The following is a 24,498-nucleotide window of genomic DNA, read 5'->3' on the forward strand; positions in this document are numbered from 1 at the left end:
TTTTTAATTAAAAAGAAGATAACCAAAATCACTGACAAAAACAAACAAACAAACAAACAAACAACAACAACAAAAAAAAAACAATGCAGGGACTAAAAGAATAAATAGCTTCAAAATAAAGAAGTAACAGTTCTGTGATATAGTATTTTTCATTATTAATAGCTCTTTAAATACACGAAAGCTGTGAAAGCTATACAGAATGATCATCTACTTGTTCAAACTATTCCACGCTGCTCCAGTAGTCATTTTTTAGAAACACATCAACAGTTCAATTTATTGGAAGAACAATGCACTCGGTGTACAGACTAATAAGCATACAGAGATAATGTAATACTCTCTATGGTCTAACTACTCTTTCACTGCCCACTTTATGCACTAAATTCTGATTTCCATAATATATATTCTCAGTGGCTTATAAGTTAATTAAAATTTCAGCAGAAAGACACTGACCTGAGCATTACGTTGAACATGTGGTATCATAAGCACCCTATTATCATGCTGCAGAGTAACTACAGTTAGGCTTAAACACAGTATCACCATGGCACTATCTAGCAGCACACTGCAATGGAGCGTAACAGTGGAGCATGGTGTCAATGCATTAATATAAACAAAGAAACTTTCCACAGCTTTTGCTGCAGACAAGATCCAATCTGGTCCTGTGAATTGAACATTACAAGAGGTCTGAATGGTTTATATGCTCTTGAACTATATCGTCTGGTTCAGTTACATTCAGTTTACTCTGTACTGCCAAGGATGTCCCCTCATGCAGACAGAAGCACAGTGGGAGGGAATAACTCAGGCATTTGTTTCCAGTGCTTCACTCATGATCCAAATTAAAACTTCAATGTAGATGCACCCACAAATTACCCTTTAAAAAAGAACAGTGCTATAAAATATTACAAATAAAATCTCAGCGCGCCTGTGAATGAAAACAATACATGCCCTCATTAATAGTCCATTTTGGTTCATATTTAAAAGATAACTTCAATTATAGTATTTTTAATATAATGCAGTTAGGACTTCAATAAAACATTATAGACAACTTTGTTCACACAGTCAGCCAGGCATTAATCAATTCCTGAAAGGCAGTGGGCTATGGCAGTATTTAGTCTTTCTGATGTGACTAGCCACAAGCACCTACAGCTAAACATTTCACCCACAGAAGGTTTTTTGATTCTGTCTATGTTCCATCATGCCATGATGGAAGCAGTGCCTCAATCACAGTATTAACAGGGTTCAAATATACACATAAGCCATCACAGAAAAAGAATACTTCCTCATTTGTTTTTTAAGCCTCTGTGAAGCAGATGCAGAGTTTAGTTCAACACAAAATTCCTAGCTGCAAGAGAGTAACAGTTTTGCCACAGATTCCAACTGTAGAAGATTTAAGCAATAGTCCCTATCATTCAGATAGAGTTACTTTTTAGATACGTAAATAAATGACACTAAAGCAGGCATTTTGACAACAGATCAACAGAAAACTTTCATGGAATGGTTCAAAAAGCTAGACTTTTTTTCTCCAAAATACCTGTCCATTTTTCTCCTGATTAGACCCCTCAGGTGAAATGGCATGTCCATTCTCAAATTGCTTTTATTTACAGAATAGTACAGGAAACTCTTCTCTTACCTCCTCAATTCATTTTTTGTTTTTGTTGTTCTGAATTGATTGAACTGTTGAACTGATTAAGATACAATGAAGAAAATGCCCTCCCCTGAGCTTATAATAGTTTCAGTTGTTAAAACCTGGACAATTACATGGTCAAGCTCTGGTTCCTGCTATCCAAGCTAGGCATTTCACCAAGAACACTGAGCTGAGAAGGTACAGAGCTTCTACACAGCACATTCAGTGCTTTGTGTCAACTTATATTTATGACTCTGCAGGTAAACATGTATTTTAAGAGGGACTGACTTCTCCCACCTCTTAGAGACGTATCTTAACAGAAATCTCTCTAATAGAACATTATGGCCAACTTTATATATATATATACATATATATATATATATATATATATATATATATATATATATATAAGCTTTATATATATATATATAAGCTATATATATATATCTTTATGGCCAACTTAATACTGAACTTTCTTCTCCACAAGAGAATAACTTCAACAGAAAGAGTAAAGCGCATGTTCACCATGAAAGAACCTAATCTCATACAATAAAGACATTTTTCAAGGAAGATGATGAGAAAAGCAGAAAAGAACACTGAAGTCTTTAACTAGACCTACGATGCCAGTGCAATGTGTGAAAAAGACGATTCTCAATGACCACCTACTTTGGGAATGCCTTGGCCACACAAGGATATCATGTCTTCTCTTATTCCTTCTCCTTCAACCAGGGCTCCAGTATAACACAGTAGCATTAAGGGAAGCCTCAAAATCCCATCTTCAACAGCCTCCCCTATTTACTGACCAGCTGCCTTCACAGAACCTCTTGCTACTTTTCTGCAGATGAGAGCTGACAGGGTAAGAAGTAAGTTGCAACTAATGGAACAGGGACAAGCAAATCTATACTTGCAGTCTTTGCTCAATGATATTTCTGCAAGAGGAATTCTCACCCCAGTACAGCAAAGCAACCTCCACAGATTTGGACAGCTAGCACTACATACTGTCAACAGCACACATCTCCCAGAAAATAATCAAATCCAGTACTGAAAGCTGCAAATCACTTAGCAGAAGTACTTCTGAAGGAGTAACCTACCTCAATGAAAAACAAGTATTTTTCAGAGTAAACCCAGTTAACAGCCTGTATAATAAATGACTATTTCAGTAGTCAGAAAAACATCCCACTTTTTTTTTTTTTTTTTTTTTTTTTTTTTTTTAATAAAATCACAGAACAAATCAGTTAGTAGGGACCCACAAGAATCACCAAGATTCCACACGGTACCACCCAAAAATCAAGCCATGTCTGTGAGCATTATCCAAACATTTCTTGGACTCTGGCACTTGGGGCTGTGCCCACCACCGCACTCTAGTGAAGAATCTTTCCCTGACACAGCTCCACATCGTTCCCTCGGGCCCTGTCACTATCACACAGAGCAGAGCTCAGCGCTGCCCCTCCACCCCCCTTGTGAGGGGCTGCAGCCGCCATGAGGCCTTCCCTCAGCTCCTCTGCTCTGGGCTGAAGAAACCCAGAGTTCTCAGCTACTCCTTAAACACCTTGCTTCCCAGACCCTCCTCCATCTTTGCAGTCCTCCTCTGGGCACTCTCCAATAGTTTTTGTCCTTCTTACGTTATGGCACCCAGACCTGCACCCAGTGCTGGAGGTGAGGCCGCACAGCACAGCACAGCTGACAACCCCTCCCTCTCCTGGTGGCAGTGCTGGGCCTGGTGCACCCCAGGGTACGGTTGGTTCTCTGGGCTACCAGGGCACGCTGCTGGCTCATGTTCAACTTGCTGCTGACCGAGCCTTTTCAGTAGGGCTGCTCTCTGTTTATTTTAATGGAGGAATGGATGGGAAACTTTCAAAGCAAAAACTGCTTGAACCTCAAAGCAAACACAAAAGCAACTCATTCCTATAAAATTATAGATATTGAAGGGAGTTGCCTTATTTCACCTACTACTGCTATTACAAAAGCAGATGCTGTTATGTCAGCATTCATGAATATGACAGACAGAGTGAGATATGTAATTCTGCAGAAAGAATTCAACATAGGTTGCTCTGAAAGTAATGCCTTCTATTTATTTCCATGAAAGCCACAACAGGTACAAAGAGCAAAATAGCACTATTTGATAGAAAAAATTCTCAGCTATAAAAAAATCATTTTCAATAATAGTCACCACTACCAGCTATGATGTCAAGCTCTTGTTGAAAATGCATATCTCGTCACTAGTAATGATGTGATCCAGGAGACCATCACCTTCAGCCCCATATTGGTTCAGTAGGTCCTGACAAATACTGTGTTCATTCTGTTATTTTGTGAGCATCTGCGGGACCCATATGGTGCAGTGGTTTGCAATGTCCAACATTGCCACCATTGTTCCAAATGCCAACATTCTGCTTCGTACAGAGTTTTGTGTTTGTAACCCACTGATTCCCAGGAATGAACTGATCAAGACTCTTTGCATTTTGTAGTATGACAGCTATGCATGGCTGTCTGGAATATGGCTTGTCTTTTCTGTCTGAAATCACCCACTGCCTCACTGTGCTCACATCCACTGTTTAGTCCCCATAAGAATTCAGAAAGTATCAACTGAAGCCATTTTTCCCACATGGAGGAATTCAGTGACACATCTTTAAATCCTACACATTTTCATGTCAGATTCCATTTTGTCAGACTGCTCCTCTGTTGCCATCTGTCACATGGCAACAAAGCATAATGGAATTATGGGGGGGAAGGTTCAACCTGTGCTGCCATATCACCAACACCATCTCTGATGTAGTGGGCCAACACAGTAGAATCATAGAATCACAAGGCTGGAAAGAACCTACAAGATCATCTAGTCCAACCATTCTCCTATTACCATTGCTACCACAAGTACTAAACCATATCTTGCAGCTCCTCATCCAGACGACTCTTGAACGCTGCCGGTGATGGCAACTCCACCACCTCCCTTGGCAGCCATTTCAGTGCCTGACCACTCTCTGAGACAAAAAGATTTTCCTTACGTCTAATCTAAATCTCCCCTGGTGCAACTTGTGGCCATTTCCTCAGGTCCTGTTTGTTGCCTGGGAGAAGAGGCCAAACCACCTCGTCACAACCTCCCTTCAGGAAGTTGTAGAGCGCAATGAGGTCTCCCCTGAGCCTCCTCTTCTCCACACTGAACAAGCCCAGCTCCCTCAGCCTCTCCTCATAAGATTTGTGCTCCAGACCCTTCACCAGTTTCGTTGCCCTTCTCTGGACACACTCTAGGGCCTCAATGTCCTTCTTGTAGTGAGGGGCCCAAAACTGAACACAATACTTGAGGTGCGGCCTCACCAGTGCTGAGTACAGGGGATGATCACCTCCCTGCTCCTGCTGGCCACACTATTTCTAATGCGGGCCAGCATGCCGTTGGCCCTCTTGGCCACCTGGGCACACTGTTGGCTCACATTCAGCTGAGCATCAACCAACATCCCCAGGTTCCTTTCCTCTTCACAGTCATCCAGCCACTCAGCCCCAAGCCTGTAGCGTTGCATGGGGTTATTGTGGCCAAAGTGCAGGACAGAATCACAGAATTGTAGGGGTTGGAAGGGACCTCCAGAGATCATCGAGTCCAATGCCCCTGCCAAAGCAGGTTCCCTACACCAGGTTGCACAGGTAGGCATCCAGGCAGGTCTTGAACATCTCCAGAGAAGGAGACTCCACCACCTCCCTGGGCAGCCTGTTCCAGTGCTCCATCACCCTCACCATAAAGAAGTTCCTTCACACATTTGTGTGGAACTTCCTATGCTGCAGTTTCTGGCCATTTCCCCTTGTCCTGTCACCATTCACCACTGAAAAGAGTCCATCCTTGCCACTATGGCCCCCACACCTCAGATATTTATAAACCTGGATTAGATCCCCTCTCAGTCGTCTTTTCTCAAGGCTGAACAGACCCAGTTCACTCAGCCTTTCCTCATAGGAGAGATGCTCCAGGCCCTTCACCATTTTTGTGGCCCTCTGCTGGACTCTTTCCAAGAGATTCCTGTTTTTTCTGTACTGGGGAGCCCAGAACTGGACGCAGTACTCCAGATGAGGCCTTACCAGGGCAGAGTAGAGGGGGAGGATCACCTCTCTCGACCTGCTGGACACGCTCTTTTTAATGCACCCCAGGATGCCATTGGCCCTCTTGGCCAAGAGGGCACACTGCTGGCTCATGGCCAACCTGTCATCCACCAGGACACTTAGGTCCCTCTTTGCAGAGCTCCTCTCCAGCAGCTCATCCCCCAGCCTGTACTGGTGCATGCAATTCTTCCACCTCAGGTGTAAGACTCTACACTTGCTTGGACCTGGCACTTGGCCTTGTTGAACCTCATCCCATTCACCTCAGCCCAGTGATACAGCTGGATCGTTCTCAAGGGCCTCCCTACCCTCATGCAGACCAATACCACCTCCCAACTTGGTGTCATCTGCAAACTTTCTGAGGGTTCACTCGATCCCTTCATCTAGGTCATCATTAAACAAGATGGGCCCCAGTACTGAGCCCTGAGGGACAGCACTTGTAACGGGTCACCAGCTGGACTACTACCCCTTGGGCATAGCCCTCTAGACAGTTCTTTACCCAGTAAAATGGAAGGCATTACTTCCACAGCAGTCGTCAAGCATTTAATCCACTCTTTGGACTTAAATTCTCTGCTCTCAGAACTCCTCAAGGCCCCATGATTCAGCTACCACTATCAATTCAAGGTAAACTACAAGTACCAAGCATCTTTAGGTTTTCAGCAAGGATCACAAAACTGAAGTTGGTTTTGGATGACTTTATGTATCCTTCTTACACAAAGAAAAATTCCTGTAACATTTTTTTTTTTTTTTTTTTTTTTACATTTGTTTGCAAAACTAAAAGCACTAAGCATTTTGTAGAAAATACTTCCAAAACTCTGTTGACCATTTAATACATCTGCAATACACCTGCAGTAATAACATTTGGCAGTTTCAAATCAAACGATAGTGGAGTTTGACACAATTAGGCAAGAAAGTGCATAGTAAGTAAAATATTACTAAAAATTTCAACAAAGAGAAATTCTTTGAAATATTTCTGAGTATTGAAATATTTGTTACTGAATTACTTCTTCCCTCACATAGCACTGTTATACCATTCCTAATTTCAGAAACACTGTACCAAATGATACTGCATGAGTTATAAATGGCTAACAGAATATTTTAGTCTTTATGGAATGTACAAGCTTAGAACCCAAAATTATTAATAATAAAGTAGCCAAGCATTAAGTAGGATGTAAAAATAGGTGTCCTGGTTCAGAATAATAGTCTCCCTCAGAATACTGTCTCTAACAGTCACCAAACATAGATGCCTCAAGACGAAAATGAATAGAGCAAACTCACATTAATGTTGTCAAAGAATATAGTTTTAACACCGAAGTACTTGTAGTTCAATAATTAGCAATTTTATATTTAATTAGTTTCAATGGGTTTCTTTAAAGTAAACTTGCCATGCTGCCTCTTATAAATTTACAGCATCCACAATATCCAGTGGATACGAGATCCAATGCCTAACTAGACACTGTTCTACATCCAACTTAATGGTTTCTCTCCCATCTCCATCTGCTTTTACTCATTTAAACTAAATTTCATTTGTCATTTAAACATCCTATCACTCCAGTAATGTCTTCCTGTGATTCTCCACAGGCAGTGTTGTCTTTAAAAACTCTTCATAACTTATGATCAGCAAATACCACTCTTTATCTCCTTTACTTATGAGTCTGTGATGAGCTACAGAACCCTATGAATCTACAGCTGAGATTCCCAATCTCTTTCCATCACTCCTTCATTCACCATACATGAATCACAGAATCATAGAATGCTTTGGGTTGGAAGAGACCTTTAATATCATCAATTTCCAACCTCCCGCTACAGGCAGGGACACCTTCCTCTAGACCAGGGTGCTCAAAGCCCCATCCAGCCTGGCCTTGAATGCTTCCAGGGAGGGGATATCCACAACCTCACGGCTAGCACGGGTTTTTAGGTTCACCCTGGGACCTGAGGACCAAGATCTTGCTGCTAAACCATAGGTGCAATTTCTCCTTGGAATTCTCTGTCCCACCAGTACCCCATGATCTTTGTTTCAGATGGTTATATTTTCCCATTTGCATTCTGCTTTTACTTCAGATCTCATTGCCTACCTCTATCCAACAGTACAGCAGATTTAGTGGCTCACATATCTCACCTAGTTGCGTGTGGATGTTTCTCACTCAAACCTCCTGTTACGGTTTCAGCATCTACTGTGTCACCTTGTATGATGGTGCTCTCTTCGCCCCCCACTTTGCCTGGTCATTATGTCCAAGGCCTAGTGCATACAATGAGGTGCAAAGGGCCTTATCCTTGGGACTAATAACAATCAAAGTTTCACCGCTGGCACTCAGACACCTAGTAACAGAAACCTAGCTCAATAGAACCAATTCTAAGTTGCATAACTACAAGTCAGTCATCTTACTCTATAAATAGCAAGCAGGCAAAGAATCCCCTGAAAAGTGTTCTTGCAAGCAGCGGGCTGCACACCAGAATCTCCCCTTGAGCAGGGATGCTCCTCAAGGTGCAGAGATTCATTCAGAACATGGTTATGCCTTGCTAACAGATCCTTGGCAAACAATTTACTGTTTTTAAGTTATACTAGCTTTGCTAAGATTTGATCTTAGATTCATTATGCACCCCCCTACCCTCTATGTAGGAAATAATAAAGGCTATTTAGCCATTTTGAATCTTGTTAAGTTGCTGTTATCAATGCTGAAATTACCACCTTAGTTATATCAATAAATATCTTTCTGCCTTTTGAGAGGAGCGTGCAGTGCTTTGGTCTCCTTCGACAATACCTTGCAAGGTAGAAAACCCCACTGTATTGCAGCATATAAGGACTTGACTTCCTCGAAGTCAACATTTTTAATCCTCTTCTCAGGATAGAAGACGAACACATGTCATATCACCACTATGGATTCTCCAAAACCTAAGCTCACAATCTCTAGCAGGTATGTTGAAAGGACTCCAGGCAAACCACACAGAGCAGCACTTATTCAGGTGTTTGAGTTGCTATCAACTGCTGTTGCTCAGCAATGCACACTACTGTGTCAATTCTGGAAACAAAACCGACTTGACTACTTCCTCCTCCATTTTCACTTTCCTGCACAGATGTGTGATATAGTACAAACTTGTGAAAGGGTATAAAATCCTGTTTAAATCCAAGTCACAATAGTGGCAAAAAGGTAGCAGCAAATGCTTGAGATTTAGCCAGCAAGCCAAGAAAAATGTTTCATTGTGTTCCTACAGCTTCTCCTGCCCCTTTTAGCTACATTAGGCAAATACAGGTGTGTTCATAGCAATACTTTTCATTGTCCTCTCAGAAAAGAAATGTGCCAAGGAATAACAGTATCACCTGCAAATTTCCCATTGTCATCTGCAATTTTAATAATGATTGTTGTTAGAATTCGTGATTGCTATTTTTCACTAATTTGCTGACTTAAGTCATCCGGTGCAAGATTCTTTCTAATGCTTTAATGCTTTCCTTTTCCACTATTTTTTTAAAAAAGTGTTATTTTCTATCTGTGAATTCAACATAAACCAACAATCGTATTTTGAGGTGGGGAAACCTGAATCTTACATGGGGCTTCGATCTAAAAGAAAATGAAAAAAAAAAAAAAGAGAGAGAGAGAGAGAGAGAAAGAAAGAAAAAAAAAAAGAAAGAAAGAAGGAAGCCCTCAAACTGAGGGCTTGGGACCCTTAAGCCGCCACGCAGGAGCACCAGGGCAGGATTCACTGCAGTCCGCGGCTGACGGTGGCCTGCTCACGGCCACTTCGTGGGCTGTGAGCTGACACCCAGGTTGAGGGGATCTGAGGGGTGGGACAGGGACTGCAGGTCTGCACGGAGAGAGGGAGGGACAGGCAGCACCTCGGGGCGCCTTCCCTCCCACGGAGGGGACGCAACAGGGCACTGTAGCCCGCCGCTACACGGCACCTGACTAACAAGAACGCGCACCGCGGCTCACCCCGGGGCTGCCAGGCTGCCACCTCCCAGCGCCCACCCCCGTTCTCGGAGCTCGACCCGCGGCGGCGTTCCTTCGCCCGCAGCCACTCCTCCCCGCGGCTCCGCGCACGCCAAAGTTTCGCCGCTCCCGACCCAGCGATGCGGGGTCCCTCCCTGGACCCGCCGCCCTCCGGGCCTCCCCCTTTACCGTCCCAGCTCGGACTCCAGATCGAAGTAGTGCGTCAGGGTGTCCTTGTTAGAGCCGTCGATCCAGTAGTCGGGCGCGGGGCGGCCGGCCGAGCCCGAGGCAGAGGTGGAGGGCATGGTGACTTTCAGCGGGCCGGGACGGACACCGGGCAGTCCCCCGCTCTGCTCCGCACCGGCTGTAGGCTGGAAGCGACGGGGCTGCTGGAAGCGACGGGGCTGCTAGAGCAGCGGCTGCAGCGGCTTCCCAACGGTACCCCCAGCTCGGGGGGCGGGGCCCGGGGCGGGGCGCGGGGCCGAGGGCGGGAACTCGGCTGCTGCCGGTGATGGGCGTGGGGCCGGGGCTGGGCGGTGGGCGGTGGCGCTGGGACGCGGCCCGGCGGGAGGCGAGCAATGCGGCTTCCCGGCGCAGAGCTGGAAGGCGGGTAAGGAGATGAAATTGCCGTGCTGCAATGGCACTCCGAGCAGGTTATGAAATCTGCAGCTCATGCGATACGTGCAGATGTAACATATCGCTGGGTATAGCGATCCCAGCAAGGAGTGTCGGCGCGAAGGCAGCTTCTGTTGGTATGCTGGTGAGATCCAGCAGCAGCAGCAGCTGTGCGTTCCTCGCATGCACCGCACCAGCCGCTCCACGGCCTTGCCGTGCCACGCACTCACCGCCGCCGCCGTGCACACTGGCCATGTGCAGGCCGCGCCGCAGCTCCGACATCGTGTCCTGTCCTCCCGTCACACGCCTGCTTCTGAACGTTGAATTCCCTACCTAGAGCATAGCGTCCTTTTCAGTGCTGGGTGTATAGCCGTGTTTCTCAACCTGGCTTGTTTTCCCCCTACAAACAAGTCTGACTCCTGCTATTCCTCTTCTTCCTTCCCTAACTCGGGGGCAAATGATCTCCAGTTTAAATTTCTTAATTCATCGAAGGGCTACACGTATATAAATAAAGATAATAAAGAAGAAAAGCTCTTCTTTGTTCAGTCAGATAGTAGAAAAACATGTTAGTCTGGCCTTTTCAAATGGAAGGATAAAAAATATAAATACGAGACAAAAGAGAGGTAATGCCCTTTCCCATCAAGTTAACTTATTGCAGTTTTAAAATTAAAATACAGATCCCCATCGTGATTTGAGATTGCATCATTTCCAAACTAATCTTGGGAAGAGTGAAAAAAAAAGTAATCCTGAGCCCTGCTTTGAAATCCAGAATCCCCTCAGACCCACAGTATGCAGAGCCTGACCAGGCTGGGGCTGGCAGTGGGTACACAGCATTTCACTGTTGATCGTGCCTGCACCTAGCTCTCTGCTGACCCTCTCTCTCCTGGCCAGCATGGAACTTTTCTTCATAGAGCTTTGGTTGCTAGGTGATATTTCCTTCTTTCTTCTTATGGCATTTTCTGACACATCTCCTGAGAAAAGGAACGGTCACTGCTTGTGGAAACCCCATACGCTCACAGAATGGCCAATCAGCGCACTATAAGGCAACTGTGTTCTGTACTGTATTTTTGTTCAGTCACATATCTAACATATTCCATAACCCATAGGGTACATATGTGTTGAGGATTTTTTTGAACAGTTTTAGTGGATTATTTTTTTATCAGATTCATATCTCAGGTGTTCTAGATATGCTTCTTATGGGACTTTCTTTGTTAATGGCATAGCAGCAGCAGATCTTTTTATGTACTGGGCCACCTAGGTAGAATTAGATCATCTGTAAAGGTCCCTTCCAACCCAAACCATGTGAAAGGCATTGACTTCCCTTAAAATCCTGTCTCAAAGTGAGCTGGGTCACACCATACTGACAACCAAGTACTTTAAGACTGACTGGCCTTGTTCTCCAGAAACTCCGTAGAATAACAGAATCATTATGGTTGGAAAAGACCTCTAGGATCACCAAGTCCAATCATCAACCCATCCCCACCATGTCCAAAACTAGGTACCTCAGTACCACATCTGTATGTTACTTAAATACCTTCAGGGATTTCCTCCACCTCCCTGGGTAGCCCAAACCAATGCATCACCACTCTGTCTGAGAAGAAATGTTTCCTAATATGCACCTGAACCTTCCTGGAAATGAAGAAAAAGAAGCTTAAGAAGAAAAAAAAAAAAAAAGATAATATAGCAATATGTAAATACAATCATATGCACTTAAAGTCTTCAGGTTGCATGCTGTGTGTGACCAGCACATGAAAGCCTCTTTCAGCCTCCAGAGAACCAAGGCAGCATTTCAAACATGAGGTGCTCTGGTTGTGTCAGAGATTTGTTCACAATGCGCTGATTTGCATTGTCATTGCTGGACAAAAGATTAAACTGCTAAGGAAAACTCATTTATGTATTTATGGCATGCTGTGTGTGAAATTTTATTTCGGAGACACAAATACTATAGTTTTCCTGACAACAAACCTAGGTTGCAAATTCAGAGGAAAAATGCAGGTCCAGGAGGCGTGCAATTTTTGCAAAGGAAGCAGTTTTTATAAACACAAAAATAAAGACAGAAACTGTCAAACCTCCTACCCCTATTCTACCACTTACAAATTAATCTCAAAACAGAATGTTTATCTAGTGTGTTGGTGGATATGGGATCAGTAATCTTTCTGCCCTCCTCTGGCTGTGATTCTGCCTTGTGAAATAATATTACCCTTTTGTACAGTCATTACTACACTGGATATAAGCAGTTCACAGTTCACAGAATTTCCTTCAAAAATAAACACAGGACAAGAACTTTTTAAACTTTGCTTCTAATCTTTCATACAATTCTAGCAGCTAGATCTTGGGAAGAAAACATAAGAACAAGCAAATTCTGTCCAGAGTTTTGAACATCTTGTTCGTAAGTTGTGTACATGTATTGAAAGAGCAGTATGTTAGCCTTGCCATCTTAGGCCGGTATTCTTCAACAAACTGCCTTCAACCAGCATATATATTCAGGATATTAAAATAAAAAGGATTTGTCCCATAGGCATATACAGAAAGTGTTGCTTATTGAAGGTACAAAGTGTCCGTATGCAAAATAGAAAACATAGTTATATGTAATAAGCACTCTGTCAGAGATTGTGCTCACTGAAGAATATTTGTCATAGAATCATAGAATCTTAGAATCTTAGAATCATAAAATGGCTTGGGTTAAAAAGGACCGCAATGATCATCTCATTCCAACCCCCTGCTATGTGCAGGGTCGCCAACCAGCAGAGCAGGCTGCCCAGAGCCACATCCAGCCTGGCCTTGAATGCCTCCAGGGATGGGGCATCCACAGCCTCCTTGGGCAACCTGTTCCAGTGTGTTACCACCCTCTGGGACAAAAAACTTCCTCCTCATATCCAACCTAAACCTCCCCTGCCTCAGTTTAAAACCATTCCCCCTTGTCCTATCACTATCCACCCTCGTAAACAGCCATTCTCCCTCCTGTTTATACACTCCCTTCAAGTACTGTAAAGCCGCAATGAGGTCTCCCCAGAGCCTTCTCTTCTCTAAGCTAAACAAGCCCGGTTCCCTCAGCCTTTCTTCACAAACAGGTGCTCCAGCCCTCTGATCATCTTAGTGGCCTCCTCTGGACCTGTTCCAAGAGCTCCACGTCCTTCCTGTGCTGGGGGCCCCAGGCCTGGATGCAGTGCTGCAGATGGGGCCTCACAAGAGCCGAGTAGATGGGGACAATCACCTCCCTCTCCCTGCTGGACACCCCATTTTTAATGCAGCCCAGAACACAGCTGGCCTTCTGGGCTGCAGGCACACACTGCTGGCTCATGTCCAGCTTCTTGTCCACCAGGACCCCAAGTCCTTCTCTGCAGGGCTGCTCTCAAGGAGATCTTCTCCCAGTCTGTGTAAATACCTGGGATTGCCCTAACCAAGTGCAGCACATTGCACTTGGCCTTGTTGGGTGTTAGGTTTTCTCCACTTCTCCAGCCTGTCCAGGTCCCTCTGGATGGCTTCCCTTCCTTCCAGTGTATTGATTGCACCACTCAGCTTGGTATCATCTGCAAACTTGCTGAGGGTGCACTCGATGCCATCGTCTGTGTCACTGCTGAAGATGTTGAAGAACACCGGTCCACTGAGGGACACCACTTGTGACTGGCCTCCACTCTGACACAGAACCACTGATCACAACCCTTTGGCTGCATCCAGCCAGCCAATTCTTAATCCCTCCAACAGTCCATCCTTCAAATCCACACCTCTCCAATTTAGAGAGCAGGATGTGGCGAGGGACCATGTCAAAGGCCTTGCAGAAGTCCAGGTAGATGACATCCACCATCCTTCCCCCATCCACCGAAGCCATCATTCCATCATCGAAGGCCACCAGATTGGTCAGGCACAATCTGCCCTTGGTGAAGCCATGCTGGCTGTCTCAAATCACCTCTTTGTCTCATATGTGCCTTAACACACCTTCTCTCCAAACAGTTTGCAGACAGTAGGTCCTTCTTCCTGATGCAGATGATCCAGTATTGTAATCAACTTTTTACATTCATTTTCTTGATCTAATGCTTGTGGTATTATATGCCATGCATATAATGCAGACTAGGTCTTTTAAAAAAAAACCTCTGGATCCAAGCCTCTGTAGTATATGCCCATCAGCTAGGAATGCCAAAACCCTCTGTATTGTCTCTGTTGGAAAATAGGCCTTACGACTTCTATTGGACAAGTTTCTCATAGTCTCATATGTCATCATATTTAATGCTGTCTTGTATGTAAATCTGAGCCTACTTATTGATTTTTAGAACTGCTGGATAAAGACAGATTCTTTTATCAGCTGTTTATGTGAGTAGATTAAATCTGGTAAGAATGAGCACAGGGTGCAATGGTAGGCCATCAGAAGAGTAATGGTTGGGATTATGTGTTCTTATGCCATAAGAGGGAGAACAAGCTGTCATGAGATCCTTCACAGAGTGGCAATAGAGTGGAAAGAAGGAGGGTAGCAACAAGCTCAGATGTTTTGAAGTCTAGACCACTCTTGCCAGTGTCTGGTGAAGGGAAATGTGTAAACAAAGATAAAAAGGCGACTGCCTGAGGAAGGACAATTAGAAAGCAGTGTGATTTAGCCATCCCTGAACCACACTCTTTGTGCCCCAGTTATCAGTAGGATCATTTTATAATCATTGTAGGAGGATACATGGAACTGCTACCTTTGCAACGTAGTCAAGGCTCTCATCTTTTGTGTCCCTTTTTTAAATGATTCAATCAATCCTTTGATTTCTAGAGTGTAGAAGGGTTCTTGAAGCTCATTTTCAGGATCAAAACATACTCTTTGACTCACTAAAGAAAATAATGCTGACCCACATGATTTCGCAAGTCATTAAAAGCAAATAAACCAATCTATTGATGGTAGGCTTCACAAATCAAAATCACTGGTAGGACCATAGAAGTTACACACTGCTCTTCCTGAGTAGAACCCAAGGAGCTGCCTCTGCTTCTCTGCTTGGATGAGCTCCAGCTGAAGGTTCCCTGCCATCATAAGCAGCTCAAGAATTTCTCTAGGACAAAATGGATACTTGCTTTTTTTTCTTATGCAAAATACTGTGGTCTTTTGTGATCTTTTATAGTCATTGAGCTAGAATTCAAGGATGATTCCTATTGATTTTTCATGTAGCTGCCCAAGTAGTTCCAGGTAATCATTTTTGCTTTTCTAGTTGTAGCACTTAACAACAGCCTTTCTTCTCAAAGGAAATAAATAAAACTGCCTGGTGCCGTAGAAGAAAAAAAAAGTCCATTATGACCATTAGTTCTGACTGTTGCTGTGCAGTGTAGAGCAGATCTTCGTTTCACTCATTTCATTCACTCAATCATACAAGATTGAGAGGGCTCTAGTTGCAGCGTACTCGTGCTTGGGTCACTCATCACATCAAGTATCGGTGAAAACTGTGAGAAGACTATATTAGCTTTACTCAGGACACGGCACATCACAAGAAGAGTAGCTATCATCATATGTTTCAATGGTTTCTGATTAGGTAGATGAAAGTTCTGCATATTTTAGAAACCTGCAGCTTTTATGAGCAAGGAAATGACTGCTGTTGTTTCGTACACCTTTCTGATTAAGCATCCAGATATGGCCTTGCTTAGTTGCAATTTAATTTCTTTGAGTGCCCTGTCAGATATTCATGATAACAGATTCGTTATGTGCTAGCATATAAGGTTCCTAGGAAAGATCAAATTCTTGAGAAAACCAAAACATATTAAAAATAAACACACACACACAAAAAACAGAAAATAAAACACAATCCAATTTCAAAAATAGGGGCTAGCTAATTAGCTATATATTAGGATCAAGGATTAAATTGTACCTTTGATATTCGTGGAGATAATTATTTCAAGTGACACACCTAATACTTGTATTCATGGCTCTCACAAAGAAGAATGAAATAGCAGTGATGAAAAAAAACTTAATGCAGAAAATCTAAAGGAGACAAAATACTTGCAATGGAGTATTTCTGCCTGCACCTACTAGAGAATTCCTCCATTTACTCCTTGTTAGATTGAATGTCAATGTCCTTTCCTTCTTCACAGGTCCCTTGACTCCTTGTATCCATTGGCACTAGTCAAAGATTCATGGAAGAGTTTGGGTTGGAGGGGATCCCTTTCCCATGGTTAGGAATGAATCCTTCCACTGGATCAGGCTGCTAAGGTCCCCATACAGCTTGGCCTTGAACGTCTTCAATAGGGGGGCATCCACAGCCTCTCTGGGCAACCTGTTCACATCATCACCCTCATAGTAAAGAATTTCTTCCTAATATCCAGTCTGAACCTCCCCTCTTTTAGTTTAAATCCATTACCTGTCTCCTGTCACTACAATTCCTGATAAAAGAGTTCCTCTCTCTCTCTCCTGAGGTGAGGTACTGGAAGGCTACTATAAGATCTACACTGAGTCTTCTCGTAGCTAAACAAGCACAGCTCCCTCAGCCTCTCTTCACAGAGGTGCTCCAGCCCTCTGATCATAATTTGGCCCTCCTCTGGACCTGCTCTTACATATCCATGTAATGTTGGAGGCCCCAGTGCTGAATACAGCGCTCCAAGTATTTCAGGAAGTGATCACTACTGATTTATGTCTGACATTGTTTGACCAGAGATACACAGCAGATGAGCATCCTTATGCCAGGAAGTACTATTTATCAGCAGACAAGTGACAAGGAAAGGATTAGGAAAACACAATCTTGAGCCTGTATTTTCTGACCTGAACATGACACTAGCTTCCTGTTAATAGAAAGGCTTGCTTGAGATTACCTCCACTTTTTCTCCTCAGATATCTAACTCTTACTTAAATCTTTATCTCTTAACAGTTCTCATATAAAGTCTCATATAAAATCTTTTGAGATTAAACTTTCCTTGCTGTGATCATCTTTTTCTATCTCCTCTCTGGATTAATCTGCAACTATTCACTTTTGATTCCTGCAAATTTGCTGTGACTTATTTAACTCTTACGGACAAGAACAGGTTACCATTAGGCAAAAGGAAGACTTACCACCAATTAATCTGTTCTCTGATATCCATATGAAGGCTTTATTTATTACATTTCAAGATTAATTCCTATAATTCAAGTGTGTACATAAGGATGGCTTACACTAAGTTGCTGATGAAATGCAATGTCTTAGCGTTATTCAGCAACTCAGTGCTATTAAACCCACTCACATCTCATCACAGATGATGATATCGTAGAGATGTAGGTCTATACAGCTATAGCATAGATAGATAATTTATTCAGCTTTCATAGAAATTAGCAGACTTTATGACTTCGCAAATTCAGTGTGACGTTTGATCGTAAGAAATAATGCTTCCATAGAAAAAATCTGAATAGCTCCAAGGCAAAAAAGAGCAAAATAATTCCAAGTTTCAGCACTGCAATTTCTTCTTCAGAGGACATACATCCATATTCTATCCAATTACACCAATAAAACTGTGCATTTCCAAGTAAGTGTGATTAAGATTTTTTTTCCATTTTGTGAAAATCAGCTGAAGTTTATTTCGTATACCTAAATCTTTCTCATTTGTTTAGTTACAGTAGCATTAGTTAATAATAGAACATTAATGGATTGAACAAATATACTATTATTATTATTATTATACTTGCCCCATCAACAACACTTTTTTTTTTTTTTTTTTTTTTTTTCTGAAAAAATAAAATAGGGGTTAAATGAAGAATTATAAAGAAACCTGCCAGAATTTAAATCAGACTTTGGTGGATATCATGTGTAAGGATTGTATTTCAGAAACTACCTTCATGCCCCAGGATAACCACCGTACGTCAAAAGCAAGAAGCAGAAGAATTTCATTTCTCACATTAGCAGCTTTTCTTGTCTTTTCTTACTCACTATGTTTGCTTCTCTACATGCCTTTATCATTGCTTAGACCCTTGATTTATGTAACGTTTCTAAGAGCTTTGATAACATCTAAGTCAGACAAATCACTTTATAAGGAACTACAAATTCCTTTTGCTTCCATTAAAAATTTTAGCAATAAAATTAGGGGCATACCTCCAAGTATTGCTTCTTATTTTGTTTTTGCTTTTTATTTATTTATTCATTTTATTTTTTTATTCATTTCTTCACTAAATCAAAATGCTGCAATCACAGATTGTCATATTGTTCAAATTAATATTTTCTCTTAGATATTCATTGATGTTCAAAGTTAAACAAATAAATAAAGCTGAGTTGTGCAAGTCTTTGAAGTAAAGCTGAGTTTAACCTTAGACCAAAAATGATTTTTCAGCATTTGTAAGAATAAATGGAAATATGCACGTGTAAATCATATAGACCTCAAGGATCCTGAAGCTCCAAACCCCCTGATGCAGGCAGGGCCACCAACCTCCACATTTAATGCTAGACCAGGCTGCCCGGGGCCCCATCCAACCTGGCCTTGAACACCTCCAGAGATGGGGCTTCCACAGCCTCTCTGGGCAGTCTGTTCCAGCACCTCACCACTCTCATAGTAAAGAACTTCTCCCTGATGTCCAACCTAAATTAAATCTTCCCTTCTTCAACTTAAAACCATTTTCCCTTGTCCTGTTATTATCTACACTTTCAAAGAGTTGGTAAAAAATCTTGCATAATTTAAATGTTGATCTGCACACACTTACTGTTGCTGTATGCAAAGCCTTTGTGCTTACAAAACAGTTCTTGCTTCCACAGAACTGATGTGCAGAAAGGCACAGCATATATGTGTGCCTATCATACATACTTATTAAAATAATAAAGCACTGTGTGAAAACAAGCAAACTCAAATAGTAGTCACTCTCCTGTGATCTTGGTGCACATTTCTCAGTGTTTCTCTCTAAGATGTGGCTTTCAATAGCAGATATATTTCTTAATCTTATTAGTATGAAAAAATTATTTGTATGTTTTAGTAATAGATCAGAAACTGGTGCTGTTGTTGTTTCCAACTGTTCAATGCCAATGAACTCTGCGCATTCTGAACAGATTGTCAACAGTTTTCTTTCAAAGTCAGTAGTTGTGAAACTGATGTGTTTTCTCAATACCAGATGAGAACTGCACAGATAATGATCTATCTATCTAACTGGTAACCAGCTAATCTTGCCTTGTCTTATGCAAAGTTTCCACTAAACGAGCACTCTAACAACAGAAGTCTGCTTTGATTTTACCTGCTACTTCCATGTTTCCCTAGGAGCTGTAGAATTCTTTTATATGAAACGTCAGCAGTTATGCAGATAAGCATCTTCACTCACAGGGAGAAGGAAGTATGAGTTATCTAAACTGAGTTGAAGAATCATAGAGTTCATTATGCTTTTCTGACTGCATTTGTGAAATTGCTTTCAATAAGAAATGAAATAAAATAACAAAGAGAGGCTCTTCAGCCTTGACTAGAGTGAAAGCAGTATGCGTGCTTTCTCTTTTGTCTGAGTCTTCTTGGTTAGTTGTCTGAATCCCACACGGAATTTCACAAGGAAACCTGAAATTGCTATTTTGGGATTTTACAGTAAAATGCAAATTGCTTATTTCAAGTATTCAAATACTTAATTTGACTCAGTTTATCTTTTTCAACATAATTTTTGTAACAACAGAAGTAATTTTAGAAGCAAAATGTTTAACTTAAAAAGTATTTACACAAAATATTTTATTGTTTCCATCACTTTTTTATATAACATGATTCACTGAGTTTAGTTCAAGGAGTGTGTTTGATTTGTACGAAGGCTGTTTAAGAAGATGTTAAAAAATTCCCTGCCTCAGTGACAGACAAACAGCAGCACAGAAAACAAAGAAACTCTGTTGTCAGAAAAGTAGATAAAAGACAGAAGTAGAAAAAAGGAAGTATATTAAAAGACAGAAAAATAGATAGCTATCTGTTTGGTACTCTTATCTTGGCTACGGCACTTTATATTTATCATAGTAATGCAGTTTAACATGGAGGAACATGACATGCTTTTGGGCAGTGCTTGCTGCCATGTTCTTGGGTAGTTCTCCCCTACTGGGATGTCAGTGGGATGTTCAGCAGATCATGAGACGAGAGACCAAAATAGCTTGTATCAGTGACTGCAACATATTTGAGTACATAGAATTAATAAAAAGAGACATGAAGGTAACTGATGTCACGTAAATATTTTTCTTTAGACTTTAAGCACAATGCAGATAGGTTAATGCCTAGTGATGAGTAAAATTGAGTGAAGTGAAAAAAGCATCACCATAAATAGTTCAACTCAGATATATATATATTTTTTCCAACAGATATACAGTTGTAAGCTGGCACTTTACTGCTTATTGTGTTGCTTATTGCACAAGACAAAAGTTCTTGGACATGGCCAAATCTTAATTATTATGTTCAGGTACAATAAAGAAGAGAGTATAACTGCTAGTATAGCTACTCACCATGCCTTCTGCCTATATCCTCTATGTATTCTACTTGTAGCATTGTCATAAAAATTGCTTCTGTATGTATCTGGTCTGCATTTTAATGACAGAAGTAAGAGATCTAGAAAACTAAGATTAAGTTTAATTGGAGGCCATATTAACTACTCTATTAATAGAAGGAGAAAGCCAGGCAAAAAAGATACTGAAAATCAAAGTATTCCTCAGTTTACATCAATCCATTTAATACTATATGTAATGTTTTTCTCTATGTTCTCCAAATTTAAATCTGGGCTTCTTTCTAACTTATTAAAACAGAACATTTCTGCAAATGCTGAAGAAATATGTCATTGTTAGGCCTTGACAAAACCCAGCATTTTCAGTCCAAACATTGTTCTCATTTAAATAATATAAAAATAAAAGTGACTGAGGTCAATTCTTGGTTTAAGACAAGTTTTTTCCTCTAGAATTCCAGTCAGCAATCCATATTTTTTTGAACATGGGTTATAGCATCATGCTCAATTATTCATAGATTTTCAGAGTAAATAACATTTACCTTTCTCTAGCTCTCCAAGAATCTCTCCTTCAACAACAATACACATTTACATATATATTCTACTTAAAGAAATTCAGGAGAAAAAAAAAAGGGGGAGTAGGGGGTGGGGAGGACAGAATCAAGTTGTGATAGCCAGACTAGCAGTAGAGAACAAAATGAAGATAAAGAATATTTTGTATTTGATGTGACAAATTACAGAGATGAATGTGTAGATATGATCTTGAATGCCTGGTGCTACTCGTATCAGTGGAAATTGTTGCCATGGACTTGCACTAAAATTACATATGTAGATGATATTCACATGAACATTGCATCATTTCTTAAATAAAGGTGATGTGACCAGCTCTTGCAAACAAGGTTATCTGGTTTCCGTTTAATTAGGGAGCGCAAAAGGTTGCACTAATCTTCTGAAATTACTTCAATTTACTTCAGCTGAATTTGGATCATGACCCAATATGTAGGATTCTGAGTGTGCTTTGCACTACCACATCTTTTCCCAGTAAATTCAGCTGATGACATGATCCAGTCTCCCCAGAAATACTTCTTTAAATTTCTTGATGCAGGAACATGGAGTCAGACGCTTTACTTTCTTCTGACTATATGCCCCTAATAAGCATGTGCAACACCAAAAGTAGAACAGGTTCCTTTGTTTAAGTTCTGGTTTACATCCACTACATACTCATCCTTGGAAACGGTCTGTTTCTGAGATCTAGTATCTTTGTTTAGGAAGAAGGAAAATGGGCTTCAACTCATGCCACTGGTTTTAGTGGAACTTAAGCATGTGCATATGTCCTGCTGAACAAAGTCACAGACTGGTTGGTAAATCTCTGGATTAGGGAAAACAAACCAAAGTGCCAACCCTCAGTGCGGCTGATAGTGAAGTTCTGATCTTAAAAGAAGAGAGTTTGCTTCTTGCTACTGGATTATTTATTCTCACTCATCAAAAACCTAAAAAATACACATTCTTGAGAACAGAATGCACAAACTGCAATCTTCTGTAACCAGCTACAGAAGGTGTTACCATAGCCAGCAGTCTTCACCACATTTTCTTAGATAGAAAAGTTGGCAAAGGATTAAATATGCATATACTTCAAACAAACAAACAAACAGAAGCCAAGTCCCTTACCTAAGTCATCTGTACTTGCTAAAATGTTCAACACAAATCATGTCTATGTACTTAATTCTTAAAAAGTTGATTTTAAAATGGAAGAACTGTCAACCTCTAAATAGCACAGTGGTGGGAGGAGCACATTTAAATTTGAGTGAGGACACCAGGGATGGGCTCTCCAACTTATTAGAAATTTTCTAGATGGATGTTCTCCATGTCAAGATTTAATTACTTTTCAGCAGTTTAATAAATCAGAATACATCTATGAGCAATCATGCATAGTTCACATGCCTGAAGTTCAGGCAGGTTTGATTTTTTCAGGGAAAAGAAAAACTCTCTGGCAAATAGAAAACTGCTTCAGAAGCTGAGTCACTTTTGTCATTATTGAAAAAGAGAAGTCCTGGGCAATGGTGCCAAATGTAATACATGCATTGATACAAAATGATTGTTTTTCTTTTTTTTTCTTTCAGGAAGATAGAGCTGTAATGTGGTGTACTGTGTGGGTCATTCTGGCTGCGTTTTAATTTAGAAGACTATGGCCTCAGTGGTGGCAAATTGAAAATAACCTGAAGAAGCAGGAGGAACAGATCACTGCAAATGATGGAAAACACTTCTAGTCCTCATCCTTGCTCCACCCACATCAGAAAGAGGATAAACATCTCAGACAGGCAGATGTGGCCTAACCGTCCCTGCTGCAGTGCACATCATACTGGAGAGGCCAACCATCGTGCCTGCCTGGGCATAGGCACCCCTACCTCTCAGAGAAGAGAGAATAAAAGATGCCAGCTGGGAAGGGAGTCCTCCCAGGCAGTGGAAGTGCAGATGGTGGGAAGGATGGCCTCCTCTGTGGAGAACATCTGGAGCTGGGCTGTCAGCTTTGAAGGGCAGGGCCAGGGAGATTGATTCACCAGCGTCTTCATCCAGGACCAAAACTGCAATTGCTGCAGAACAGAGCTATAATCCTGCTGCTCTTTTTCTAGGCCTCTCTTTGGGCAGTCTCCAGATGCTGACACTAAGGTTCCCATCTCCCTTCCCCCGTTTCTCTTTTACCACTTGCATACATCAAAAATTTTATAATCTGAATGCAAACTAACAGATGAAGATAGAATACTATAGAGTATTAGTTAGTTACAAAATTATCTTCAGGCGATATCATTAAATTTCAGGTCAAACATATCTGTTGACTGCTGGCAGTATAAGGAGAGTACCATCAGTGAGGTGCTACCAGTATTTTCTTTTTTCCCATTTCTGGATCTTCCTGACCAACGTATCAACATGAAGATTAGCATTAAAATTCAGCAGTGTTCCATGTATGTACATATTTGTGTCTCGGACCCACTCAGCTCTAGGAAGAACTTCAACACTTGCCCTGTGCACTGCATCATTGCTGTAACAGAAGCAGCACACTTCCCTTTGTTACATGCATGAAGGTTTATTCCCAGCAGGGGTTAAAATAATGGAGCAGGCAAAATTACCAACAATTATTTAAGAATTTCAAGTGGCAGCATTGCTGAAAACATTTTCTGGCTTGAAAAAGGAAAAGGAATAAAACAGTATGAGTTAATATGGCTACGAAGCTCTGCTGCCTTGCAGTTGGTTATGTTCACTTTGTTAGAAGACTCTAATGTTTTAAATGTATGCAGCTCTCCTCTAAATTAAAAAAAAATGCTAGACCCATTTTATCTAAGTAAATATAACAAGAGCCAGCTAACAGCATAGACAACATAGAGAGCATTATTAAAAAATCTCACCCCGTTCTGGTTGGTTACACAAACATGTCATTACCAGCTTGACTGACTCTTGTGATATTTTGTCTTTTCCTGACATCCTCAGAAGCTGCCACCTTTCTGAATCAGAATTCAATATTAATATACCAAAGTAAAGAAAAAAAATCTTTCTGATTAAAAATTAAGTTCAGGGAAGAAAAAATTAAAATGATGTAATTGTGAAAGCAAGAATGGAGAAAAAGAAAAATAGAAAAGAATTCATCAGTAGCTTTACCAATCTTAAGTCTTTTGTATATCTCAAGAGCGTTCACTAGGGACAAGTACCCAGTGGCTCTCCTCCCTGTGTCACCTTCAGTGAAAATGAACAGAATCTTCCTATTGACTGATAGGTCTTGAGTTTGGTGTCCAAAGAGGATCTAAGCTGTTAAGACCATATTTTCTTTTTCAGGTGCAAGATTTCCTTCTGCTATTATTACAAATATGTCACTTTTTACCACCAGCTTCACGAGTGAGTAGTTTTTTGTATTCAGTATC

General features: G+C 41.4%; 1 protein-coding gene across 1 annotated transcript in view; it reads right to left on the reverse strand.

The window, feature by feature from the left end:
- CAMK4 (calcium/calmodulin dependent protein kinase IV) overlaps positions 1–9,926 on the reverse strand; it is a gene marked incomplete at both ends in the record, with an annotated part of 151,545 nt that extends 141,619 nt beyond the window's left edge. The window contains one exon of the mRNA XM_079548940.1: positions 9,811–9,926. Coding sequence (XP_079405066.1) covers positions 9,811–9,926 — 116 coding nt within the window. The remainder of the gene's footprint in view (positions 1–9,810) is intronic.
- Positions 9,927–24,498: the final 14,572 nt, after the last annotated feature.

This window comes from Tetrao urogallus, assembly GCF_951394365.1.
Source record: "Tetrao urogallus genome assembly, chromosome: Z".
NCBI lineage: Eukaryota > Metazoa > Chordata > Aves > Galliformes > Phasianidae > Tetrao > Tetrao urogallus.